Genomic DNA, 21,694 nt, shown 5'->3' on the forward strand with positions numbered 1-21,694 from the left:
TTCTCATGGCACAGCTCATTTATTGTTGATATTTATATTTCAAAACATTAAAGGGTTTTCACTATCACCTGTTAAAAGATATTTCGCTCTTAAACTGAAACAGACACATATCCTGTACATGCAATCAAGTAACAGTCTAATTACAGTTTATATAAAGGAATATTGATTGAACGAACTGTCGTCACATTATGTAAAATACATTGTTGGGAAAATTTAAAAGGTAGTGAAAATTGTTATAATGGGTAAAGGTCATCATTGATAGAAATAATAGATGTATGTATTAAGTGATTAACTGCATGTATTAGTTAATGAACAGCTGTAGGATTATACAGCCAGATCAATGGTAACATATGCTTTATGTATTGTAACCTTGACCTTTCACCTAATGGGCTTATAAAATACAACTTTGGAAAACGTATTTTTGTTTGAAAAATTGTATTTACTTGGTTATATTGGTCATAGTTGAAATATAACTATTATGTTTACACATTTTTGTGTTAATGTATTACATTTGTGAAATGCTTCAACTTTTGTAGTTTTAAATTGACGCATACACTTTGTTCTTAATATATATGATTGGATATGTCATTTATGACTCTTCTAAGTTTAAACTAAGCACCAGTTGTATGAAATGAATTTCAGATGATTTAATTATTAATAAATGAACGAAATTAACGTTATATAAATGAAGGTTTCATTACATTGTTACAGAAGCGTATCTGTTGTGGCTGCAGGTAAAGGATCAGAAGTTTGTTCTTCAATTTAAGCAGGGAGCAGAGGCTAAAACATTTGTAGCAGAATTACATAAAGCTATAGCACGTAGGTATAATCTTATGGTAATATGGAAGTCGTATCCTGGATTTGAGATTAATGAAAAACTTTGGTAGAAGTTTGTTTTAGACGAAGTCTGTTGTGGTATTTTTTTTGTCCACAACTCATGGGCTTGGTAGATATGTTTTGTGTTAGAGTTTCAGATGCGGTTTCCTTCATCATGAAAATTTGACCCGCAACATTTGCTTTTATCTTAAAGTCAGATAACTCTTTCAAAATTATGTTAAAAGTAGAAAGCAGGTTTCCAAATTCTAGTAGAGTTTGCATAATGACATGGTTAGAAAAGTCCTACTTTCAATACTGCACATGATCCACTATACGATCAGTGCCATAAAGGGAGGTAATCAGAAACAATAGATCCGATAAAATTTCCTACTAATTGAAACAACCATTCAAACCTGTGACAAATATATGAGAAAACAATTTATGAATTATCAATAATAAGATTTAACAAAAAAACGATGTATATTAAAGTAACAAAAATGTGGCAGCCACATTCAAACAAAGTCATTATAAGCCTTTAAGGTGATATATCTTTAAATCAATTACTTTACAGTTTTATGTTGAAATGGAAAACTTGTCCATTATTACCCAAAAAATAGTGCAGTGTTTGAAAAAATAAAGTACTGGTTAGAGAAAAACTTTGAGACTAAAATATTGCACCTGATTTTAAAAGATTTCAGATATATAATGTACAATCAATGTTTTCTTTTACAGTTCAGACACAAAATGCAGGATTTGGTTTGCCGTCCAGTTTCAGTTGGTTGGATAAATATCGGAAACAGACTGTGACATCAAGTACTGCTACTTCAGCGGAGGAGAACAATCCTTTTGCAACGGATGTTTTTGATCCAATTAAACATATGAATCTAGAAAACAACAGCTCCAGACAAACATCTGGTGGTATGTTCAGACAAATACAGAATGTTAAATTTCGAAGTGGGGCCTCCGTGGCCGAGTGTTAAGGTTGCTCACTTTGAATCACTTGCCTCTCACTGATGTGGGTTCTACAGAAGGTTGGTGGTTCTACCCAGGTACCCGCCCGTTCAAAGGGGCACCTGGGATCTTCCTTCACCATCAAAACTTGAATGTCGCCATAATATCATGACCTATAATTGTGTCAGTGCGACCAGACAAAAACAAAACTTAAATTTCTAAGGGTTTGATTTTTAATTTTTCTCAGATTTGTTATGTAAACTCTACAGGTATATCTCATGTGAACAAAAATTAACTTGGGTTGTCTTGATGTATAGAAATTGAAAGAGTTTCATACGAAACATTAGACAGCTTTGGAATTTCGCAGAGATATTATGATTAGTTCTTTAGTTTGATGTTTATGTTTCCAAAATACTGAATTTGTGAAAGTTCTGCTATGGTTCAATAGATTTTAAAAAGATCATGGATTTGAGTTGCAAATTTTAAACCTCAGAATTTAGACAGTTTATGTTACTGCCCTGATACCTGTTGAGTTTTCTGCGACTACCATTTTTTCTTGCGAAATATGGATAAAGGTTCCAAATTCAAGTCAGAAACTATAGCTTTTTATGAAAATTTGAATTAAATGCTAAATATAGCAAAAGTACAATGAATGCAGAATGTTTTTCAGACATATAGTTTCAAGAAGAACTTCCAGCATGGTACTGCAACACTATCGTAGTGCTACTTATTGTTAGAGGTGTTAAACTGAAGTATGTTTGATTGTTATATCAGACACTGATATAATATTTTCAGGCTTTGAAGATGATTTCAGCGCAATGAGCTCGGACATGATCAGTAACAGTTTTATGCTAAAAAAGAAGTCCTCCAGTAGAGACTCGCTGGATGATATTCTTGGCAGGTAAGGTCATGTGACTTGAGTTACTACTGTATATAAGTAGATATATTCCAAAGAAAAAAAATCGCGAATTGCCGATAAAAGGTGCCGATACAAGGTGCCGTTACAAGACGTTTTGTGAGTGGATATATTTGCAAATTACAAGAAGCTAAGTTTGTTTATCTTTACTTGACTATAATGATGTGTGTATGATATTAAGAAATTCGCGAAATTCATGAACATTTCCTCATTGCATTGCAAACTTTTCCACTTACACAGTACAAGCAAGAAATTGGATGATGAAAAGCATTTGTTAGTTTGTAAAATAGTGGAATTGTTTAAAAAAAAATGGAGAATGCTGCCATTAGACAGCTTTTGTTTAGTGGCGTTGTTACTTATTCACCCCATACCTTGAGGCTATCCCTCTCCCCATCCCCACATTACACCCTAAAAAATAAACTTCATTAGCTTCAGCTCCATTGTCTACTGACACGTTAACTCATTTTTAGCTCGACTATTCGAAGAATAGGGGAGCTATCCTACTCGACCCGGCGTCGGCGTGAGCGTTAGCGAGCGTGAGCGTCACACAAATGTTAAAGTTTGCGTACCACCCCAAATATTTTCAAAGTCCATTGAGATATTGCTTTCGTATTTTGCGTAATTGTTTACCATCATGACCCCAGTCTGTAAAAAGGAGGAGGCAACTCTATCAAGCATTTTGACTGAATTATGGCCCCTTTTCGACTTAGAATAAATGTTAAAGTTTGCGTACCACCCCAAATATTTTCAAAGTCTATTGAGATATTGCTTTCATATTTTGCATACTTGTTTACCATCATGACCCCAGTCTGTAAAAAGGAGGAGGCAACTCTATCAAGCATTTTGACTGAATTATGGCCCCTTTTCGACTTAGAATAAATGTTAAAGTTTGCATACCACCCCAAATATTTTCAAAGTCAATTGAGATATTGATTTCAGATTTTGCATACTTGTTTACCATCATGACCCCAGTCTGCAAAAAGGAGGAGGCAACTCTATCAAGCATTTTGGCTGAATTATGGCCCCTTTTCGACTTAGAATAAATGTTAAAGTTTGTGTACCACCCCAAATATTTGCAAAGTCCATTGAGATATTGCTTTGATATTTTGCATACTTGTTTACAATCATGACCCTAGTCTGTAAAAAAGGAGGAGGCAACTCTTTCAAGCATTTTGACTGAATTATGGCCCCTTTTCGACTTAGAATATGCTTATTGTAATGTTAAAGTTTTACTCATTGCTTATATTATACTATCAAGCACTGAGAATAGTTGAGCGCGCTGTCCACTGACAGCTCTTGTTTAGCTCACCAGTCACAAAGTGACAAGGTGAGCTTTTGTGATCGCGTGTCGTCCGTCATCCGTGCGTCCGTAAACTTTTGCTTGTGACCACTCTGGAGGTCACATTATGGTATCTTTATGAAAGTTGGTCAGAACGTTCATCTTGATGATATCTAGGTCAAGTTTGAAACTGGGTCACGTGCGGTCCAAAACTAGGTCAGTAGGTCTAAAAATAGAAAAACCTTGTGACCTCTCTAGAGGCCATATTTTTCAATGGATCTTCATGAAAATTGGTCAGAATGCTCACCTTGATGATATCTAGATCAAGTTTGAAACTGGGTCACGTGCGGTCAAAAACTAGGTCAGTAGGTCAAATAATAGAAAAACCTTGTGACCTCTCTAGAGGCCATATTTTTCATGGGATCTGTATGAAAGTTGGTCTGAATATTCATCTTGATGATATCTAGGTCATGTTCGAAACTGGGTCACGTGCGGTCAAATACTAGGTCAGTAGGTCTAAAAATAGAAAAACCTTTTGACCTCTCTAGAGGCCATATTTGTCAATGGATCTTCATGAAAATTGGTCAGAATGTTCACCTTGATGATATCTAGGTCAAGTTTGAAACTGGGTCACGTGCGGTCAAAAACTAGGTCAGTAGGTCTAAAAATAGGAAAACCTTGTAACCTTAGAGGCCATACTTTTCATGAGATCTTCATGAAAATTGGTGAGAATGTTCACCTTGATGATATCTAGGTCAAGTTCTAAACTGGGTCACGTGCGGTTAAAACTAGGTCAGTAGGTCTAAAAATAGAAAAACCTTGTGACCTCTCTAGAGGCCATATTTTTCATGAGATCTTCATGAAAATTGGTGAGAATGTTCTCCTTGATAAAATCTAGGTGAAGTTCAAAACTGGGTCAAGTGCCTTCAAAAACTATGTCATTAGGTCAAATAATAGAAAAACCTTGTGACCTCTCTAGAGGCCATATTTTTCAATGGATCTTCATGAAAGTTGGTCAGAATTTTTATCTTGATGATATCTAGGTCATGTTTGAAACTGGGTCACATGAGCTCAAAAACTAGGTCACTATGTCAAATAATAGAAAAAACGATGTCATACTCAAAACTGGGTCATGTGGGGACATGTGAGCGATTCAGGACCATGATGGTCCTCTTGTTTTCTGAAGACAACTTTTTACCTTAACTAATGATTAAGGAAGTAAAATATTAAATTTTTTTTCCAGTGAAGCTGGACATACGTTCACTGAATCCTTAGACAAGGTAGCAAAACGTCAGTTAAATCTGAACACAGGAACTGAAATGGCAGCAGGACTGAAACCATTAACTGCGAGAGAAACATTGGTGGAATACTTGCTGAAAGAGAGACAGTCTGAATATGTTGACCTAAATAATTTCAGGTAATATATTTATGTGATTTTCTGTAAGTTAGGTTGTCAGGTAGTATATTCGTTTGATGTTCTGAAGGTTAGGTTGTCAGGTAGTATATTCATGTGATGTTCTGAAGGTTATGTTGAAAGGTTGTATATTTATGTGATTTTCTCTGTAAGTTAGGTTGTCAGGTAGAACGTTTGTGTGATGCTCTGAAGGTTAGGTTGTCTTGTAGTATATTCATGTGATGTTTTGAAGGTAAGGTTGTCAGTTAGTATTTTGTTGTGATATTCTAGTGGTTAAGTTGTCAGGAAGTATATTTATTTGATGTCCTGAAGATTAGGTTGTCATTTGATATATCCACATGATGTTCTTGAAGGAAAGAATGTCGTGGCCTCAACGCGAAACTAGTCTATCTGCTTCTATTTCTATATACACATAGACTAGTTTTGCGTTGAGGCGACGATGTAAGGTAGTATATTTAGGTTTTCAGGAGTATATTCAGGTAGTATATTTAGGTAGTATATTTAGGTTTTCGGGTAGTATATTTAGGTTTTCAGGTAGTATATTAATGTCATGCGCTGAGGGTTAGATTGTTAGGTAACATATTTGTGTTTTTATGCCCCCGAAGGGAGGCATATAGTTTTTGAACCGTCTTGTCAGTCTGTCGGTCTGTCAGTCTGTCTGTCCGCAATTTTCGTGTCCGGTCCATATCTTTGTCATCGATGGATGGATTTTTAAATAACTTGGCATGAATGTGTACCACAGTAAGACGATGTGTCGCGCGCAAGACCCAGGTTCGTAGCTGAAAGGTCAAGGTCACACTTCGACGTTAAAGGTCATTTTTCATGATACTGCATTCGTGTCCGGACCATATCTTTGTCATCGATAGATGGATTTTAAAATAACTTGGCATGAATGTGTACCACAGTAAGGCGACGTGTCGCGCGCAAGACCCTGGTCTGTAGCTCAAAGGTCAAGGTCACACTTAGACGTTAAAGGTCATTTTTCATGATAGTGCATTCGTGTCCGGTCCATATCTTTGTCATCCATGGATGGATTTTCAAATAACTTGGCATGAATGTGTACCACAGTAAGATGACGTGTGGCGCGCAAGACCCAGGTCTGTAGCTCAAAGGTCAAGGTCACACTTAGACGTTAAAGGTCATATTTCATGATAGTGCATTGATGGGCGTGTCCGGTTCATATCTTTGTCATTCATGCATGGATTTTAAAATTATTGGGCATGAATGTGTACCACAGTAAGACGAAGTGTCGCGCGCAAGACCCAGGTCCGTAGGTCAAAGGTCCTCAACTCTAACATCGGCCATAACTATTCATTCAAAGTGCCATCGGGGGCATGTGTCATCCTATGGAGACAGCTCTTGTTTTCTTAATGTCAGGATTTTAGGTAGAACATTTATGTAATTTTCTGAATGTTAGGTCATGTTTTGAGGGTTTTGGTTTTGAATAACTGTAAAATTCAGATACTCTCCACGTGTAATGCAATTGTCTGATATTTATTATCAGTAGATAAATTGCACTTGATATTTACAGGGTATTTGTTGGAACGTGGAATGTGAATGGCCAAAATGCATCTAGTTTAGAAGAATGGCTGGCATGTGATAAAGATCCACCTGATATCTATGCTGTTGGGTAATTTATCTTTTCTTCTGTTTCTGAAGTACTGGAACGATATACCCATGTAGATGTAGCAGATTTTTCATGACCATAATGCAGATTGGCGCTTTTCTTGATATCCACAATTTTAATCAAGCAATTACCAATTTTCATTCAGTACGGATTTGATATTTTAACGGCTAATATGAATATGCCTTGTGTCTTGTGACATAAAATAGATCTTATTGTCAAGACACACAATTTTACCAGATTATCTTTTCTGGCATGATGAGTGAATAACTTCACAGTATGTCATCTAAACTATTGGCATGCGATTGGATGTTTGTTAATAATGTTGTTACTATATATAGATTTCAGGAGTTGGACACTAGCAACCAGGCATATATATTTAGTGATTCTGTAAGAGAAGTGCAATGGCAGGATGCTGTACATAAATACCTTCATCCGAAAGCCAGGTACCAGAAGGTAATTATAAATGTGGTTTTGCTTATTTCTGTAGAAAAAACTGGGCACCAGAAAGTTATGTTGCATTAACCTATACACAAACATTCTATACCAAGTTCTTTAATAGTCTTAGAGTTGATGCATGTGATTCACCACCTTTAAGTCATTTAAATGTCTGTATTTGAAACATCGGTAAATATTTCATGTAAAGTATTTTATTTAGAACTTTTGTGAAAAGTTGATAAGTTCTTTCTTTGTGATGTGATTTTTAGTTGGAAAAAATACCTGTTTGAAAATGTTAAATGTAGGGGAGCTGGAAAATGTAACATACTTTTGCATGGAATTGAATGTCACTCAGCATATTTCATAAAAGAAAGTTTTTACATGACAAAATGACTTATCTTGTTCACAAACTACAGGTTAATCACTACAGGCATGCATAAAATAATTGTATTTACTTGCTTTAATTTTGTTTCAGGTGAAGTCTATAAGACTGGTTGGTGTGTTACTCATTGTTTACATTAAAGAAATCCATGCAGAACATGTGAAACTGATAGATACAGATTATGTTCCCACCGGCATTATGGGAATGTTGGTATGTTCTTACTTTTCTGAAGAAAATTACATATAGCCAAACGTCTGTTCTATGCATTAGATATTTAACATACACTATTAATTAGAATCTGTTAATTTTATTTGACATTGATTGTTACAGTAGTGAAATTTCTTACAACTAATGTGAACTGTGCCTGGACTTTTGATCTGTACTTGCTAAGGTTTGAGATGGTGACAAAGTCCAATGTCACTGACTCATACCTTCATACACAAGGCATAAAAGTTGTGTTGCACATATCTCAAAAAGTATATGACATAGGGTCATGAAACATCCTCCGAATATTAGTCAGCATGTGAAGTTGTGCACATGGGATTTTGTTCTTGAATTTTTATCAGACCTGAGTTATGGCCCATGATTTTCAAAAATATGTGTAAATGGGATACAAGTTTGTGTCATGTGTATCTTATAAAGTATTTGACTTAGAGTCGTCAAACATTAGGGGATTCTTACATAGCATGTGGTGTTCTGTTTGGGATTTCATTCAGCCAGATTGGAGTTAACTGTCCTTGACTTAGTGCTTTTGTTGCATATATCTTAAAAAAAGTTTCACCTAAAGTCATGAAATCATGTAGGAATATTATCCAGCATGTAAATTTGTGCACCTGAGTTTTTTTTTTTTTTTTTTTCACTAAAAGACCAGAGTTATGGCCCTTGACTTAGTCAAGAAATAAAAGTTTGTGCTGCATATATGTCAAAATGTACTTGACTTAAGTCATAAAACATTAGAGGATTGTTTTATAGCCTTTGAAGTTTTGCACTGGGTGTTCTCTTTGAGATTTCACTCAGCTAGGCCAGAGTTATGGTCCTTCACTAAGTGAAAACTTCTCATAAAATTCTTAAAAATTCATGTTGCAAACATTTTAAAAAGTGTTTAACCTTGAGTCATAAAACCATGTACAGTGACAGGAATGGGGGCACCTGTGTCCTATGGACACACATCTAGTTATTATATGAGATATCAGTGATTGACTGTCAACATCACAAGGATGTAAACTTTATATGGTGGCACATTGAATTAGCGGTATTTTGGTATGTTCCCCAGAAATGCTTTGGCTTTCCTGTGCTCTTTGATGCATTTTGGATATACCTAAACCACTTCTAGCAATAGGTTGTGGGGAAAAATGTAGCCATATGCTTTATGTGCTTGTAAGAGGCAAGGCCATTTCTTCAGGTAGAATGTGTGACATACCATACTTACCCTATCTATCATAAGGCAGGTTCTAAATTGACTAAATAAACGGAGGGGCACCTTGGGTCTTCCTCCACCATTAAAGCTGGAAAGTTGCCGTATGACCTATCGTGTGTCGGTGTGACGTTAAATCCAAAAAATGAAAAAAAAAATAAAAAATTGACAGTATTTTACAAAATCGTATATAAATGCTTTAGGTCAGTGACACTCGCTTAAGTCTGATTTTTTTTTTTTTTTTGAAAAACCTTGTCTTATTGGAGACTAGATATAATGCTTTGTAAAAGGAAAGACCCCAGAATTTTAATATCTATATGTAGTTTTTTTTTGTATTCAGGGTAACAAGGGTGGTGTTAGTGTCAGGTTGTCTCTACATGATACTTCATTATGTTTCATCAACTCTCATCTAGCAGCACATCAAGGTGAATTTGAAAGGAGAAATCAGGTTAGTGCAACGTAAAATCAAATAATTTTGTGAGGCTTAAAATTTGTGGCATTTAACCTGGAACTTGTTTACAGGCTACAGTATGTGCAATATATGACCAGACTTGTGAGACATGAATAGCTTATTATAACAAAAAAAAAAAACCAAAAAAACAACATTTTGTGACTGTTTTCACATGGATTTATGGAACATAGAAAAAATAAATCCCTTGCAAAAGTTTCTGATTTTAGGATATACAGAAAAGAAAATAATTAGAATTTTTTGAGGATTTAGGAATTAATTTGCCACAAATTCAGATGTTTGCTAAGTTTGTTTTTTGTCACTGTTTTGCCTTGTCATTTTGACATGTTCATTATACCAGTAGTTTGAATTTTCTGCATTTAAATTTGTGTGTAATTTTATAGTTTTGAGCAAATGGCATATTTTGATGGAAATAAACAAGGAATTGGTTAACATATTTAGAAATAATTTTTTGAACAAAAGAAAGGGAAGAAATATGCTGGTTGATTTTTTAAGGTTGCAAAATTTGTAATGATCTTTATTAAATTTGTGTGGATTAATCTTTTTAGGCTCAGCTATTTAAAACCAACTTTTTTACCAGACAATAAAGACAACAGTTTTATGCCTTAAGCATAAATAATTATATAGCTAAATATCTTCTTTATAGGATACACAAGATATTGAAACCAGAATGAAGTTCAGACAGTTTCTTCCACCACTGACCGTGCAGGATCACGAGTGAGTTAATGTTAATTTTTTTTGTTAAACTGATGTAGTTAGGATATTTGTTCGTTTCAGTGTATCTGAATTTAATAAACAAATTTTTAAGTAGATAATTGAAATATGGGGATGAAATTTTATTGCAGATAGTTAAATACTTCATTACAACATTGTTTTTTGTACAGATAGTTTGAATATTTCATTACAGCATTGTGTTCTGGATTGGAGATCTCAATTATCGTATAGATATGGATATCAATGATGTTAAAGAACTTGTCAGCAGAGGGGCATTACATAAACTTTTACCAAAAGATCAGGTATTTCACCCTTAGTTCTTCCTTCATCCCTTTCAAATGTAACATTAATTGAAAATCAGAATTTGTGAACTATGTGAAAATGTAAAAAAATGGTACTGTGACCATTTTGTTATTTGAAAGCGTATTAATTGTACTTGTAGAATTACAAGGAGATTGTGTCAGATTGTGGGTTTGAAACTCTACATGGGATGTAGAATTCTTTATGAGAGGAAGTCATCCAGTTGACTTATTGATGGTCTTCGGTTCTGCCCAGGTACCTGTCCATGATGAAATATTGCCCACAGGAGCTCCTTGGGTCTTCCTTCTGCACCCAGCACCAAAGAGATTTGTGCAGGATATGACATTGTGGGCTTCCTCATGTAAAATTGTAAAAATCTGATATCATAGGTCAGTTTTGGACAGACCGTGAATACTGGGCAGAAATATATTTTTATACCACACAAGGTGACTGGTCTGTTTGAACAGTATAGTATTACAATAAAGACTGTGAAAAAATCCCTGATTGATAAGACAATTGTTGTACTAATAAAGTTTTAGCATAGCCATTAACAGTAATTAAAAATGTTTATTTTTATATTACCTTTATTATATTTTTGTGTACATGCTTTCCTTAGATTGTGTATCATGTCTGCCAAAAGATGTTTCATGATCCTCTGGAACACAGCCCCCTCATGATTTTATCAGTACATGTTTGAAAAAACACTGTGCTACAGGAAGTAAAACACACCTGATTACACAGATAAATGTCATATATTTCAGCTGTATAGCCAACTAGCCACCAATGTGGTATATAAAACCTACACAGAAGGAGAGATCAACTTCCTACCAACATATAAATATGATCCTGGCACGGATAACTTTGATTCAAGGTGTGTCTTCAGTTATATTTGTATCTTCCACATTTATTGTATGTCTGTGTTCTGTTTATAGCTCGCCTGTCACAAAGTGACAAGGTGAGCTTTTGTGATCTTGCAGCGTCCATCATCCGTCCGTCCGTAAACTTTTGTTTGTGACCACTCTAGAGGTCACATTTTTCATGGGATCTTTATGAAAGTTGGTCTGAATGTTCATCTTGATGGTATCTAGGTCAAGTTTGAAACTGGGTCATGTGCGGTCCAAAACTAGATCAGTAGGTCTAAAAATAGAAAATCCTTTTGACCTCCCTACAGGCCATATTTTTCAATGGATCTTCATGAAAATTGGCCCGCTTAGCTCAGTAGGGAGAGCGTTGGTCTATGGATCGCAGGGTCTTGAGTTCGATCCCTGGGCGGGGCTTAAGTTTTCCGTGACGATTTGATAAAAGACATTGTGTCTGCAATCATTCGTCCTCCACCTCTGATTCATGTGGGGAAGTTGGCAGTTACTTGCGGAGAACAGGTTTGTACTGGTACAGAATCCAGGAACACTGGTTAGGTTAAGTGCCCACCATTACATGACTGAAATACTGTTGTAAAACAGCATGAAACAAAAAAAAAAAAAAAAAAAAAAAAAAAAAAAAAAAAAAAAAAAAAAAAAAAAAAACACCTCCCTAGAGGCCATATTTTTCAATGGATCTTAATGAAAATTGGTCAGAATGTTCACTTTGATGATATCTAGATCAAGTTCGAAACTGGGTCATGTGTGGTCAAAAACTAGGTCAGTAGGTCTAAAAATAGAGAAACCTTGTGACCTCTCTAGAGGCCATACTTTTCAATTGAACTTCATGAAAATTGGTCAGAATGTTCACCTTGATGATATCTAGATCAAGTTCGAAACTAAAAATAGAGAAACCTTATGACCTCGCTAGAGGCCATACTTTTCATTGGATCTTCATGAAAATTGGTCAGAATGTTCACCTTGATGATATCTAGTTCAAGTTCGAAACTGGGTCACATGCCTTCAAAAACTAGGTCATTAGGTCAAATAATAGAAAAACCTTGTGACCTCTCTAGAGGCGATAATTATCATGGGATCTGAATGAAAGTTGGTCTGAATATTCATCTTGATGATGTCTAGGTCAGGTTTGAAACTGGATCAACTGCAGTCAAAAACTAGGTCAGTAGGTCTAAAAATAGAAAAACCTTGTGACCTCCCTAGAGGCCATATTTTTCAATGGATCTTCATGAAAATTGGTCAGAATGTTTACCTTGATGATATCTAGGTCAAGTTCGAAACTGGGACATGTGCGGTCAGAAACTAGGTCAGTAGGTCTAAAAATAGAAAAACCTTGTGACCTCTCTCGAGTCCATAGTTTTCAATGACCATAATTGTGACCTACTGATCTACTTTCTAATATTTTAGCATCAGTTTGCCATTTGAAACATGTGGTTCAATATACTCAGGTGTGCGATTCAGGGTCATTATGACCCTCTTGTATGTATGTTGATACAATGTCATATTGAGTTGTTTGTTATTTAACTGATTTTGCAAAGATGTAGTTTACACGGCCAGCTAGTCTCTAGAATTCAAAATCTTAAATTTGTGTAATTTTTCATAATTATGAGCTATCTAGAGGCACCATTGAGTTTTTACATCTATGAATTGTTGTTTGTCTGTCTATCTTTCTTCTGTTGATTAAGAGTCATTTTGCCCCTCTTTTAAAACTGACAAACTTTATTGATATTACACTGAAAATATTACTTCATTATTTACTCTTTTTAAAACAAGAGTCTTCATTTCAGCTTGGGGTATAATTGCTGTTTGAGTTATCAACAACATTAAAAATCTTAAGCAAAAAATAGTAACCACAGTGAAAGGTAATCGTTATGGCATTTTTTGTCTTTATTTGCAGTGAAAAAAGTCGAATACCTGCATGGTGTGATCGTATATTGTGGAAAGGAAAGGGTTGTCGTCAAATTATCTACAGATCTCATCCAACGTTAAGAATAAGTGACCATAAACCTGTTAGTGCTCTGTTTGATGCTGGGGTATGTATATTATGTTATCCTGTCTCTCTGTAAACATGTAAGGCAGCTGTTTCACTAATAGAGAGTCAAGCAATTCCAGGGGAGTAACTCACAAAACTGGTGTTCTTTTATATTTCCTAGTTACTTCCCCTAGCAAGATAAATGGTTATGCGTATCAGGAAATTAAGCTCAATGAAAATAACCAACTGGGTGTTAAAAACCAAATCAGTGATGATAATCTGTTCAGTGATAATAACCAATCAAGTGATAATAACCAACTCAGTGATAATAACCAACCCAGTGATAATAACCAACCCAGTGATGGTAATCTACTCAGTGATAATAACCAACTTTGTGATAATAACTAACTTAGTGATGATAATCTACACTGTTAATAACCGACCTAAGGATAATAACCAATTCGGTGATAATAACCAACTCAATGATGATAATCTACTCAGTGATAATAACCAACTCAGTGACCCTGTGATAATAACCAACTCAGTGATAATAACCAACTCAGTGATGATAACCTACTTTGTAAAAATAATCAACTCAGTGATAATAACCAGCTCAGTGATGATAATCTACTCAGTGATAATAATCAGCCCAGAGATAATAACCAACACAGTGATGATAACTTACTCAGTGATAATAACCAACTCGGTGATAATAACCAACTCAGTGATAATACAGTAAACCTCGCTTATAAGGAACAGCTTGGGACCTCTAAAAATTGTTCCTTATAACCGAGGTTCCCTATATCCGTATAGCGAACTAATTCCTTGTAACCGATGTTTGTATAACGAACACAATTTGTACAGCGAACACTATTTGACTGACGTTTGAAAAGGGCTCCGGGTCGACCATGAATCTTTATGTGAGAAAGTTGTGAGTCTAGTACCGGTCCTATCCTACAGAGATTGAAATAGTGTTGAAACACAGCGTTTAAACCTAAACTAAGCCAAAATCGGTAAGGATGACGTGATTAGTGATTATTTTTCGTTGGCTATTTCTATCTTCTTTTTTAGGAGAGCACTACATTATGATTAAAAGATATGTTGCAGCCCTTACCTTGCTCGACAGCATTTTATGTGAATGTGCATCAATACTAATATAAAATAAATGTTCAAATAATTAATACAAAATGTCAAATTAGCCTCCAATTCAAATCAAGTAGGGTGTTTATGACATACAGTGCATTACGACTAGACAACGGCGCCATACAAACGGACTAAAATGTAAATTATATCTATAGCTTTGCTATTGTCCATTTTAGCACCTGCTATAATTTTTACAATTGAAAATTGGGTAAACTGGACTGTTTGTCATTGTTAATCATGCGTAATTAACACATTTATTTAGGATAGTATGACATGACCGTGTCCACGACTGATTTTCGTTCACTATTGTTAACATGAAATACCTAATACATGTAGCTCTCAAACATAATCTCGAGTAAATATAAGTTAATTATGATATTTTTTATTTTCCTTTATCATATCCGTAGTACATTGATGGGCGTGTCCGGTCCATATCTTTGTCATTCATGCTGCATTGCATGGATTTTAAAATAACTACGCATGAATGTGTGACACAGTAAGACGAGGTGTCGAGCGCAAGACCCAGCAAGACCCAGTTCCGTAGGTCAAAGGTCGTAAACTCTAACATCGGCCATAACTATATATTCATTCAAAGTGCCATCGGGGGCATGTGTCATCCTATGGAGACAGCTCTTGTTTTTTATCTCTGAGTAATTTCCAATCAATAACTGGAGAACCATTTGACTTAAAACCTTTAAACTTCATAGGATGGTAGGGCTTCTGGAATGACGGCCCCTATAGTTTATGGGGTCTCTCTGCCAAAGGTCAAGGCCACAGGGGCCTGAACATTGAAAACCGTTTCCAATCAATAACTTGAGAACCACTTGACCCAGAATGTTGAAACTTTATAGGATGATTGGACATGTAGAGTAGATGACCCTATTGTTTCTGGGGTTACTCCATTGAAGGTGAAGGTCACAGGGGCAGAATCCATCATGCTTAATTTCCGATCAATAACTAGAGAACCACTTGATCCAGAATGTTGAAACTAAATAGGATGTTAGGGATTAAGGAGTAGACAACCCCTATTGTTTTTGGGGTCATTCCATTGAAGGTCGAGGTCACAGGGGCCTGAACATTGAAAACCATTTCTGATCAATAACTTGAGAACCACTTGACCCAGAATGTTGAAACTTCATAGGATGATTGGACATATAGAGTAGATGACCCTATAGATTTTGGGGTCACTAGATCAAATGCTGATCCCTGTTGCATTTCAGTCACTAAGCCAACCATCGATGTCTCTTTGCTTTTCGCTCCTGTACCTGATTGACTTCTTGCCTATTACTTCTATGCTTTGAGGGAGACATTCCCTTTTCTACAAAAGCATCTTCTAGTTGGCTCATCTGAACCAAAGGTTTAGGGTGAGATATTAGTTTAGGTGGATAGTCAAGCATCCAGCTTCTTGTGTCCGTAGAAAACATTTAACATCTTTACTTAAACATCTTATTCACTGAAACTACTGGCCAGAAGTACACAAGATTTGGTTTGTAGCATCCTGGCAAGGTCCCCTCTCAACTTTGTTCAAATGGGGGCAATTGGCCCCTTTTAGCGGCTACTAAAGGTAAAAATAGAAAAACCTTTATGCAACTTCTTATCATGAACCATTTGTTGGATCTTCATTAAATTTGGTCTGTAGTATCATTACCAGGTCCTTTTTCAAATTTATTTAGACAGTGGCAGGTGGTTCCTTTTACGTGCTACTGAAGGTAAAACTTGAAAAAAAAATTAAATGACTTCTCCTCATGAATCGATTGATGGATCTTCATCAAACTTGGTTTGTAGCATCACTGTAAGGCACTCTCTCAAGTTTGTTCTAATGGGGACACTTGGCCCATTTTACAGAATATTCTTTTGGCAAAGCTATGCCCCTTTTTGGACTTGGAAAATACAGGTTAACATTTTGCATGGAAGTTACTATCTCCAAAACTAATGCAGATACTTGGTTGAGACTTCACACAGATGTTGGGATTGAACATGATCTGTGTTTTGACAATATACCAGTCCTATTCTTAGTTAGAAAATCCATTTTACTGACAAGCCTTCGAATAGTTGAGTATGCTGTCATGAGACAGCTCTGAGATAAGATAAGATAAGTTTTATTTTAAGGACGTATGCTAGAATTTGGTGCGAAAATTTTCCCAATAACAGAATTTCTTCAAACTTTGGATATTGAAGGACAATCATCTAAGAAACAAAAAAATGCAATAAAAATCATAGGTCACCGGTATCGAAAAAGAGTTATCTGCCCTTGAAAACGGCATTTCCCCCCAAAAATGACGTTTTCAATGGTCCTTCCGTCCGTCCTTCCGTCCTTTCGTCCTTCCATCCGTAACTAAATCGTGTCCGGTCTATATCTCCTAAACCCCTTGAAGGATTTTCATGAAACTTGGGTCAAATGATCACCTCATCAAGACGATGTGCAGAACCCATGAATCAGCCTTGTCAGTTCAAGGTCAAGGTCACAACTCAAGGTCAAAGGTTTGAGCCTGCCATTTTGTGTCCGCTCTGTATCTCCTAAACCCCTTGAAGGAATTTTATAAAACTTGGGTCAAATGATCACCTCATCAAGACGATGTGCAGAACCCATGAGTCAGCCATGCCGGCTCAAGGTCAAGGTCACAACTCAAGGTCAAAGGTTTGAGCCTTCCATTTTGTGTCCGCTCTTTATCTCTTAAACCCCTTGAAGGAATTTTATAAAACTTGGGTCAAATGATCACCTCATCAAGACGATGTGCAGAACCCATGAGTCAGCCATGCCGGCTCAAGGTCAAGGTCACAACTTAGGGTCAAAGGTTTGAGCCTTCCATTTTGTGTCCGCTCTATATCTCCTAAACCCCTTGAAGGATTTTCATCAAACTTAGGTCAAACGATAACCTCATCAAGGCGATGTGCAGAACTTATGAGTCAGCCATGTCGGCTCAAGGTCAAGGTCACAACTGAAGGTCAAAGGTTTGAGCCTTCCATTTCGTGTCCGCTCTATATCTCCTAAACCCCTTGAAGGATTTTCATCAAACTTGGGTCAAATGATCACCTCATCAAGAACTCATGAGTCAGCCATGTCAACTCAAGGTCAAGGTCACAAATGAAGGTCAAAGGTTTCAGCTCTGTATCTCCTAAACCCCTTGAAGGATTTTCATGAAACTTTGGTCAAATGATCACCTCATCAAGACGTTGTGCAGAATTCATGAGTCAGCCATGTCAGTTCAAGGTCAAGGTCACAGCTAAAATCAAAGGTTTTACCCTTTCACTATCCATAGCAGTGGCGGGGGATTTAGCTGTCATTCAGACAGCCTTGTTTATTATGGGATCAGTATGTCAAAGGTCAAGGCACAGTGATCTTATACTGGTTAAACCATTTCCAGTCAATAACTTGAGACTGCATTGTCCTGCAGACATCAGAGATTTTTATGTTGTCACTGACCAGTAGATTACCTGGACTAGTTGCGGAAGCAGTATGCCAGGGATATTTTATTTTTACCAGTATAACAATGGTAGAAAGAATAGGGCTTTAGTCCTCAAATTTGGAATATAAATTCAGTGCTTCTTTTGTAAATACACTCTCTTAATGTTTGCACATGTGTTTAACCAATAGCTATTTATCTTCAAAAATATTTGTGGTTATGATAATACAATAAAAGTAATAGAATACAGATGTTTGTAATAAAAACTTGCAGTACAATTTGTTTACATAAACTTTTATCTTAGGCCAAACAATTTTGGCTCTTGGCAAAACTTAATGAAAATTTCTAGAAATATGTATGTAATAGAAGAGATATTCTTGTTTCATTTTATCACTTTTATAATGCTTCGGGAGCCTCTGTGGCTGGGTGGTTAAGGGTACTGACTTCATATCACTTGTTCTTCACTGCTGTGGGTTCAAACCTGGCGTTGGGTGTAGAATTCTTTCATGTGAGGAAGCCATCCAGCTTACTTACAGAAGTTGAGTGGTTCTACCCAGGTACCCACCTGTACATGAAATAATGCCCTTAGGGGCACATGGGGTCATCCTTCACATTCAAAAGTTTGAAAGTTGTCATATGACCAGTAGTTACGAATTTATGTTGTGACATTAAACCCAACAAAAATAGTGTTTGCAGTGCTTAATTATGTTTTATACTTTTAAAAACTGTTTCAGGAATATAATTGGCCTGAAATGGGGTACGAGAAACTAGTTTGTGACTTTATTTTGCCTGTTACATGCAATGATTTATAATGTTGTATTTTGTAACATTTTTTTACTTCCTGTTAGATTAAAGTGGTGGAGAGACATCGCTATAAGAAAGTGTATGAAGATATCATGAAGAAACTGGATAGACTAGAGAATGACTACCTACCTCAAGTAACTCTAGCACAGAAAGAGGTCAGTTATAGTTCTGTATTAATTATTTTAAAAAATGCTTGTTACATGCTAATATATTGACTGAAGTCAGTCTATCTGAATTCATTTTATACTAGATTTTATTGTTATTACACTTTTTACATTATTTTCCCTATTTCCATGATATATTGTGAACACATTTAGGCTCGAGTATACTTTGCTTAAAATAAGCTTACTTGAAAAGATTTGATTTTACATTGATCAGCAATGTATTATTTAATTTCAAATGATTCATTCAAAACAAGGATGAGCTGTTTTCATTATATTAAAATGATTCATATAGCATGATGATTTAAGATAAGAATGTTTGCTTAAGTGTTAAAAATAAATATATAAGTGTCTGTGAGTGCCTTTTCATGATTTTAGCTGACATGTTTCTATATATATTTTCAGTTTGTATTTAAAGATGTGAAGTTTGCTCAACCTCAGGAACAGATTCTGGCAGTCGCTAATATTGGACAGGTATAATTTCATAGTTATCAAATCTTTTACTTTGAGCCATTGTCCTTTGGCACTGCCTTAAAAAATAGCAGTCATCTGTATATAGCTACTTTTAAAGTCGCCATATGTCATATACTGTGAAATCCTTTATATTCCTGATACCTGATTTTCGTAGAAGTAAAGATAAAAATGCTTTCATTCTGTTTGTATTATACAGGTTCCTGTAACATATGAGTTTATCAATAAACTGGATGAAGATTCCCATTGTAAACCATGGTTGAAAGTAAATCCTGTCCAGGCAGTAATACCACCAGGTAAGTGCCAAGCTTACATTGCTGTGGGGTATAGTAGAGGTTTAGCCCTTACCATGCTGGACACAATTGATTCTGCCTTTGCAACCAGTGTAGATCATGATCAGCCTGTATAACCATGCAGTTTGATCAAGATCTGCTTTGTTTGCCATTCAGTCCGTATCTTTTTGGTAAACACCTCTTTTTACAGTTAATTCGGACAGTTTCAATTTGGACAAGTTCATTATAGAAATTTAGCTGGGAAAGGGTTAAAAATGTTGTAATGTTTTTTGCTGATTTTTATCTCCCAACTTTATAAGATAATTGGATTTTATGCTCAGATCCGATCCTTTACTAGACAGTAAATTATATATGTGACCTCACATATGGTTTGTTTACAATCTTTGTACCACTGTTTTGTTCACTAAAATAAAAAAAAAATTCAGTTCGCTTTTATTTTGGTGATGAAATGTAAATTTCTATTACAGTATCAACAGAAGAAATTGCAAGGACACATCTCCATCATCATGGACAATGTGTCCCACTGTTATTTGTCCCTAAATCTGTAACAAGTGAAAAAATTCCTCAATTACCTGCAGACAGGTTTCTCATCCTTAACACAAGGACACAAGCATCTTTCTTTGTATATCTATAAATATTGCTTAAATACAGAATGCTTTATTCTTAACATAAAATTTCACTTGTATCATCCACATGTGATAAATGTGCGTTTTTATATTTACAGGGGATAGTTGTGAGATCAGCCTAGAGGTGACGGTGGATAAAACATTAGCGTACAGATTTAACTGTGGACATGAAAAAATAGAAGATATTCTAGTAATGCATCTACATGGTGGCAAAGACTTCTTCATATCCTTTATCTTAATACAGCATTTCTAAGTACAGTTACTTAAATTACAAGTGATGATTTTACTGAAAATATAGCAAGAATATAGGTCCTGGCCTAGGCAGATGTTCAGTTTTGTTTCATGAGGAGAAACTGAGTTGATGAGGAAAATTGAGAACATGCCAGAACTTATAGTACCGTTGTAGAAAAATAAGTCATATAAATAGCACATATATTTACTACTGAACATTGTTGTTTTTTTTTATTTGGTAAAAACAATTGTAGGTAGTAGACTCTCTCCTCACCCCCCCCCCCCCCCCCCCCCCCCCCAAACCACACACACACACATCTGGCCCATGCTGAAACTGATGGCCTGATTTTAAAATAATTTCACATATTATTAAATGGTCCTTGTTTGGCCTACTACCATGATTGTTAAAATTATTTTGATTTGTCATAAAACATGTCCACCAGGGGGAGTTGTCACTTCCCTATATGTATATATTGGAAACTTTAAAAATGCTATTGTCAGAAACAGCAGGCCCTACCGTATAGCGGGTTATTTCTGCGGTCAAAATATTCTGCGTTTTGGTCCCAAAAATTATGAAAGAAATTTCTGCGTGTTTAATTTCTGCGTTTTCACATAAAAGGAAGTGAAATTTCTGCGTTTTCGATACCAAGGAGGAGGTAGTTCCCCGCATGATCGGACGTCGTGAGAATGATAGCGTATGAAAACAATAAACTAAATTACCGGTAACTGCTGTTAAGTAGATTTTCTTTTAATGAATACATTGTAGAATATAATAACATGTGAATTGGACAAATATAAGTCCAACAACTGCAAACTGCGGTATATCGGCATAACGTTTACATAAGTATAAAGGTTACTAAGGTATAGTTCGGAAGATGTTAATAAGAACAACTCAAGTGAAATTCACTCAATTTATCACATTCACAAAAAAAAAATCAAACAAAAAAAAAAAGAAGAAACGTTTTCTGGGGGATTAACAGTTAGGACTTTGATTGAC

At 35.7% G+C, this 21,694-nt stretch overlaps 1 protein-coding gene across 1 annotated transcript in view; it reads left to right on the forward strand.

The window, feature by feature from the left end:
- LOC123551873 (inositol polyphosphate 5-phosphatase OCRL-like) overlaps window positions 1-21,694 on the forward strand; it is a 61,570-nt gene that overhangs the window by 19,541 nt on the left and 20,335 nt on the right. The window contains exons 6-21 of the mRNA XM_053541419.1: window positions 712-819; window positions 1,549-1,734; window positions 2,563-2,668; window positions 5,206-5,379; window positions 6,908-7,006; window positions 7,342-7,456; window positions 7,914-8,030; window positions 9,575-9,682; window positions 10,350-10,420; window positions 10,611-10,719; window positions 11,479-11,588; window positions 13,490-13,625; window positions 18,960-19,070; window positions 19,482-19,550; window positions 19,747-19,843; window positions 20,565-20,689. Of these exons, the coding sequence (XP_053397394.1) occupies window positions 712-819; window positions 1,549-1,734; window positions 2,563-2,668; window positions 5,206-5,379; window positions 6,908-7,006; window positions 7,342-7,456; window positions 7,914-8,030; window positions 9,575-9,682; window positions 10,350-10,420; window positions 10,611-10,719; window positions 11,479-11,588; window positions 13,490-13,625; window positions 18,960-19,070; window positions 19,482-19,550; window positions 19,747-19,843; window positions 20,565-20,689 (1,841 nt within the window). The remainder of the gene's footprint in view (window positions 1-711; window positions 820-1,548; window positions 1,735-2,562; window positions 2,669-5,205; window positions 5,380-6,907; window positions 7,007-7,341; window positions 7,457-7,913; window positions 8,031-9,574; window positions 9,683-10,349; window positions 10,421-10,610; window positions 10,720-11,478; window positions 11,589-13,489; window positions 13,626-18,959; window positions 19,071-19,481; window positions 19,551-19,746; window positions 19,844-20,564; window positions 20,690-21,694) is intronic.

Source organism: Mercenaria mercenaria, chromosome 4 (genome assembly GCF_021730395.1).
Source record: "Mercenaria mercenaria strain notata chromosome 4, MADL_Memer_1, whole genome shotgun sequence".
NCBI lineage: Eukaryota > Metazoa > Mollusca > Bivalvia > Venerida > Veneridae > Mercenaria > Mercenaria mercenaria.